Source organism: Micropterus salmoides, unplaced genomic scaffold (genome assembly GCF_014851395.1).
Source record: "Micropterus salmoides isolate LMB-PRFRI ecotype aquatic unplaced genomic scaffold, ASM1485139v1 Ms_hic_scaffold_5, whole genome shotgun sequence".
NCBI lineage: Eukaryota > Metazoa > Chordata > Actinopteri > Centrarchiformes > Centrarchidae > Micropterus > Micropterus salmoides.
Genome location: NW_024044237.1, coordinates 22,401,854 through 22,408,030, shown reverse-complemented (window position 1 = coordinate 22,408,030; position 6,177 = coordinate 22,401,854). Strand labels below are relative to the sequence as shown.

At 39.8% G+C, this 6,177-nt stretch overlaps 1 protein-coding gene across 2 annotated transcripts; it reads right to left on the bottom strand.

The window, feature by feature from the left end:
- Positions 1 to 828: 828 nt before the first annotated feature.
- Positions 829 to 5,372, bottom strand: p2ry4 (pyrimidinergic receptor P2Y4). 2 transcript variants are annotated; one of them, XM_038699399.1, is made up of 2 exons: positions 4,936 to 5,372; positions 829 to 3,670 (listed from the first exon to the last, which is right to left on the bottom strand). In XM_038699399.1, the coding sequence occupies exon 2, from the start codon at positions 3,602 to 3,604 to the stop codon at positions 2,510 to 2,512; it is 1,095 nt and encodes a 364-aa protein (XP_038555327.1). In that variant the 5' UTR covers positions 3,605 to 3,670; positions 4,936 to 5,372; the 3' UTR covers positions 829 to 2,509. The 2 variants fall into 2 exon arrangements, with proteins under 2 accessions (XP_038555327.1, XP_038555326.1); XM_038699398.1 differs by having other exon boundaries at positions 829 to 3,654; positions 4,936 to 5,363.
- Positions 5,373 to 6,177: the final 805 nt, after the last annotated feature.

Genomic DNA, 6,177 nt, shown 5'->3' with positions numbered 1-6,177 from the left:
GGGGTATTGCCTAATTTCATTGTCCTACTTTTTCCAGAGCCAATGCTGCCTAAACTATGTTAGGACTATTCTGTGTTATTGTCACATTGAATGAAGATATGCAATTTTATTCATAGTTTATTTGCAATGGCAGGAAGTTTAACATATTCAACCAACTGGCCTGTGGGTCAGTCATAACTCATGTGCTGTGGACAAACCCTCTCTGCATTATTTTACATTCCTGTCAAAACCCTGACGTTTCCAAAGGTACCAAATACATAAGGCTTTGGATTATGTGTAGTAAATTATGCTTGTTGAGATCAAACCTATTCTGATTTTTTTTTTTAAATATATATATATATATATATATATATATATGGAGTTTCAGAGTTTTAACTTTGAAAATTTCAGTCAATACAAGCATCATGTAACTGCAAAGAAGCACCGTTCCAAGCTACAAAATGTACACAAGAAAGTGTCACACAGTGTGGTAACTGTAGGGTTTTTTTCTTACTTTAAAGGTTCAGTATAGAGATTCTGAACAGTAATATAGTAGCAAACAACTATTTGCCATGTAACAATTATGTGGAGTCATGGCTCCTGAGCAGAGAAAGATATCACACTCCCTCTGACTGTGTTTTTATCCCAGCCTCTCTGTGCCTTGTTTATACAGCCAGTCTGGCTGCAGCATGTTAGTGTATGCGAGTCCCTCTGTGTGAAAATGTTAGCTTTGAGGAGAGCAATATAAAGTCTGTTTCTTTTCTCCCAGTGAGAACACTGTGAATTAAGAATTGTTTTCAACCAAACCAGAATTGGTGATTATTGGAACAGTGGAACGACCAACAAAGACAGTTTTGGAGAGTTTTATTTTTTCAGTTTCTGTCTGTGTGTGCTTTACGATGACTTGCAAGGTCAAATTTATGTTTTTTTCCAATGGAGTCTGGTGGCGAGCGAGAATGATATATTGGCTGTTTCTGGTTAAACAAAAAGGATCTTACTGTTTAACAAAAAGGTTCATCTCTGTAGTGAACACTTCCATAATGTTGTCAGACACTTAGAATAACAACCTGAGCCCATTAGTGGCAAAAACAATAACTTTTAGTGGACATACTTTGACTGGCACCATTTGTCCCCAGCAGCCATTGCAGCTCGTTTCGCAGATGCCAACTGAGGCGTCCAGCCAGAATATTTCCTTGAATTAAGGGTTTATTTCAACCAAGTCAGAGTTGGTAGTCATGTCCTACAGCTTTCACAGATCTCTCAATATGCATGACTGATGGAAAAATATTTTGTTGTTGTTGTTTTTAGTCCCACACTCTGCTTTCACTTCCCCAAAATTAGCTATACTGTATCAACTGTTCTCATAGGGAGTAGAGTTAGTTTCAGTCTGACTAAGAAATTAGTAGGTGATTTCACACTTACCAGACAGGAAAGCTTCATTGCATAATGAGTTCTTTATATGTGACATACAGTTAACACCAGTAACTCATGTGCTCCCACTTTATGATACATATCAAACTAATTACAAAAACATGTGCAAAGATATTGCTCATATAATATCATGGAAACACCATGTGACTCAGAGCTGGATGTATACATCTGTTTCAGCATAGGTCCATACATCAACATTAAAAACAAGGGTGGAGGGAAAAATGCTATGTAGCATAAGGTAAAACTTTCCAACTCTGCTTTCACATCCTGCAAAACTATGTAGGAGTTCAGCCTAGATTGCTGATAGAAAAAGGCCTGTAAATTCCATTTATCAATCCCAAAGGTAAAAGGGTAAAAATGGAAATCCCATATTCCTCTAATGAGGCGTGGGATGTTGGAAAATATGTCTCGTCCAGATCAGCCTCTCTGCTTTTCTTCATAGTTGAGCAAATAACAGCTGTGAAAGTTGACGGATAAAGACAGCTGGGGTCAGGAGTTGCACTGGTTGTAGCTGCAGTTTGAGGGTAACACACAGACATAGTTGATAAAACAGGAACGATTGCCTCATTTCTGTGGCAATAATCTGTCATCTTTGCTCAGACATAAACTGTAATATTTAGATGTGTGTCTGATCGTATTGCCCAAGATGACAACAATTCACCGACTGAATCATCTACAATTTAGTTTTATGCACCTGTGACAACCAGGATGAAAGTCTTTTCTCAATTTCTGTTCCCATAATTTGAAAGTTTCTTCTGCATAGGCACCATTTCAGTATCCAGCAGCATGAATGCTGTCTGTTATAAGTTGAGTTTTGTCTAATAACTCCTCTGCATGTTAAGGAAAGGGTACAGACTCTTTGGTAAAAACAAACTTGAACTTCATCTTACGAACAGAGTAACCTCAAGAAAGTGAGGTGAATGAAAACATGGTCTTTAGGCATTACAGAGGTTTGATGGAGTGAAATTATATACTGCAAGTAATTGTTACAGTAAACTGATTCTCTTCAAAACCTCTCAGTGCAAAAAAAAGACAACCATACAGGTGCTTCTGCAATAGAAACGTTCTCTTAGCCTGGAGCAGAAATCTTTAATTCCCATCATCTCTCAATCTCTCCATTGGCTTTTAAGTCTGAGTTCTTATAGACCAGACCGATACCGTCATTGTTGTTCGGCTGTGTTTGTGCCCGTTCAGGTGTTTGGCTGCTTGTCGTCTGTCTTTTTCTGGTCAGAACAGACATCATTTTGGACCGGTAGTGATCCCCAGCCAGGAAATACAGAATTGGGTCAATACAACTATTGACACTCGCCAGCGGCCTGGTGATCTTGTAGGTAAAGTTGACAATGTTGAGGAATTTACAATTAAGATCTAACACACGGGAGGTGTAGTAGAGGGTCCGTGTGATGTGAAATGGGACAAAGCTCACAGCAAACACCACCAACACCACAATGATGAGCTTGATGGACTTCTGACGTGAGGCAGCACCCTGCTGGCTGGCAGATAATCCTCGTCTGGGCTGGCACAGGGTCCGTGCCATCAAACAATAACACACCACAATGACCAGGAAAGGGACTCCAAATAGCAGGACCATGACAACAGAGCTATAGTCCACATACTCCTCAAATGACTCCTGGTTGGTCGTGTCATGGCACAGGGTATCATTGTCCCTCCTGGAGGTGGTGACGAAGATGAGGTTGGGCACCAGGCACACAGTCACAATGCCCCACACCATGCCGCACACCAGGTGGGCATGGCGGGACTTCACCAGGGTCAGTGCCTTGATGGGGTGACAGATGCCCAGATAACGGTGCACGCTGATGCAGGTCAGAAGTAGGATGCTGCAGTAGAGGTTGGCATAGAAGAGGAAGCGCACTATTTTGCAGGCAGCCAGTCCAAAGGGCCAGTGACTGCGGTTGGCGTAGTAATAGATGAGGGTGGGCAGGGAGAGGACGTACAGGAAGTCGGACAGGGCGAGGTGGAACATGAACACTGTACTGGGATTCCACGGACGCATCTTCAGGAACAGCCACAAAGCTGTGGCATTGAGCACGAAGCCAAAAACAAACACCAGACTGTAGCACACAGGCAGCAGAATGTATTTGAACTCCTCATCAAAGCGACAGCTAACGTTGAAGACCGACGTGAACACCGTCGACTGGTTATCTGTGCCACGGCTGCTGATGACTGTTTCCATGGTGATGTGACTTCTCAGTGTAGCGCTCTCAAGCCAGCAGATGACCAAACCTTCAAAGGAAGAAGACTTTTTATAAAGAAAATACACACAGATCAATAAAACTAAAAAGGTTAGTCAATTAATTGACAGAATATTAATCAGCAATTTTTCAAGAAAAATATTTCAAGTAAAACAAGATTGGATTTAAAAATTGAATCTCTTTGGACCGTTTGAAGATGTCACTATTTTCTGGCATTTTATAGAACTAATGATTAACTGGCAGATTAAATGATAATGAAAATAATCGTGAGTCGGTGGCCTAAGACTTGCTAATTCATTGAGGGGTCACTTTTTGGTAGTCTGTTTTTAACAGCAGCGGAAGAAGCATTCAGGTCTTTTTCTTAACTAAAACTAGTAATGCCACAGTGTGCACATAAGTTTTTACTTAAGCACAGTATTATCCTAAAGTATTCACTGCACAATGGCTTTTTTGTGTCATATGAATAGCCTACTATACACACATATACATGAATACACACACACAAACACACACACTCACACAATGACAAAGTTGAGATCCTGTGGGATCCAGACTGACAAACTGGTGATGGCTGACCAACCAGACATCTTGTTAATTTATGATGACCAGTGGTAATTGGAATACTGGGGGCTGTGACCCCCCCAAAACTGAACACCTGAACAACATCTGAAGTCTCTGTCCAGAAGAGTGCAGTCTTGAGGAAAGGGGATATATATATATATACACACACATGGACAGAGCTATATAGTATATATATACCCCAGACATACTAATATTTTACTACTTTTTTAACTTAAGGCTCCCTTTAATGTAAATATATAAATATACACATATATAAAAATTTCACACAACTAAAAAAAATTACAGCCTATTTTAAATGACAAAAAAAAATTAGATCAACTTATGTCAGAATGGCTATGATCAAATAATTTCAAAATTGGGATGAAACAGAGGACATTTTTAGTTCAGTGAGACTAGGGGCAGCCAGAAGAAATGTTGAGAAAAAACAATTGTGACATTGTGGTTTTTGTTAGACTTACAATTACCCCATGTGACGATTAGAAGTAGAAGCATAAAGTAAAAGTAATACAAGAGAAAGAATTTACTCCAGTAAAGCATAGCGCTTCAAAATTGAAGCCTACTTAAGTGCAGTAGGCTTTAGTAAAGGTAGTGGGCTACTACCGGTTTCAAGCGTTTAGACAAAATTTAGGTGTTCGACCACTTCTGTTCTCAACATGAGGTTCTAAAACAACTTTACCCCTTGGGTCGATAAATGTAAGAACCCAGTTCCTGTGATACCGTCGCTACTCACCCCAGCGGGATCCTAAACAAGTGCGAGTGTCTCGCTGGTCTTGATCCCGGTGCAGAGAAGTCGTGTAATTTAACCAGCTTCACTTTCCAGCCGAGATCCAGAAGCTGCTCCTCTCAGCCCGGTCGTCTTGTTCGTCCCTGAGCACATTAGATACACTTTAAAGTTAATTTAAAAGTTATTATTCGGTGAAAGTCGTCTTGGAGTCCATGGTGCCGCTGCAGTAACGCTGAGCGCAAATACACTGAGAGTAGCCTACAACACTCTCCGGGTGAATTGGGAAGTCACAGTGCTGAGTAGACGAAACTGCCTCCCTAAAAAACATCTTCAGTGGAAGTTATTTTCAATTTAGTGAACCACGAAAATGATACCAGAGCGTATTTAGCTACACATAAACACTTGTTAGATTTTCTCCTTATAAGCAGCTTCTCAGGGACAGCACTTCCAAACTAATATGTTAATAAGGAAGAAAAGTCGCGAGAATAAGTCGCAATTTCTATATTTTTATCTATTATGATTATCATTAGCAAGTGTGCTTTTAAATGTCCTAATTCTGGATTAACATGGGTGCAGTAATTCAATTCTTGGAGTACCCTATTGTGTGCTCTTATTTTCTTCCACAACAGTCCAGAAATATTATCCCTGTTAATATGATTTGCTCATGACATCAATGCAGAACTATGGAATAAATTACACAACAGAGTATTAAGTAATCAGACTCTGGAGCCATGACAAATAGCCTACTGCTTCCATGCCCTGCATAACACATGAAGAAGTAGCACTCTGACACTGAATACTTTTACTTTTGATATTAGAGAACCTTTTGCTGCTAATGTTTCCATTCTTGAGTAAACTTTTGAATGCAGAACTCCATTGTGATATTTCAGATTTTAGGCCTACTTAATGTGAATACTTCTACCACCATGAAACTTATTCCCATGACAACATGGCAGTCAATAATGTTAAATGCTACAACTTTTAAGCTAGAAGTTAATATTTGCACAGCTGTACAATAGTCTGTAGCGGTTATAAAAACTGCTCTCTGGAGCTATGAGGTGTTAAGTGGTTCGTCTCCTCAGTTATCTTTTTTCATCTCAGGCTTTTTTGTAAGATTCAGGACATAAGGTGTGGAACTGTAAAGTCTGATCATAAAGAAATAAAAGTAGGCAGGGTGAGCAATGCTGTTGTCAGAGACAGATAAATGAAGGTGAGATGAGGCTGTTACTTAATAAGTTACCAAAAACT

Excerpts from the sequence above, each read along its gene's own strand:
- p2ry4 (XM_038699399.1), bottom strand. The coding sequence starts at position 3,604 with ATGGAAACAGTCATCAGCAGCCGTGGCACAGATAACCAGTCGACGGTG.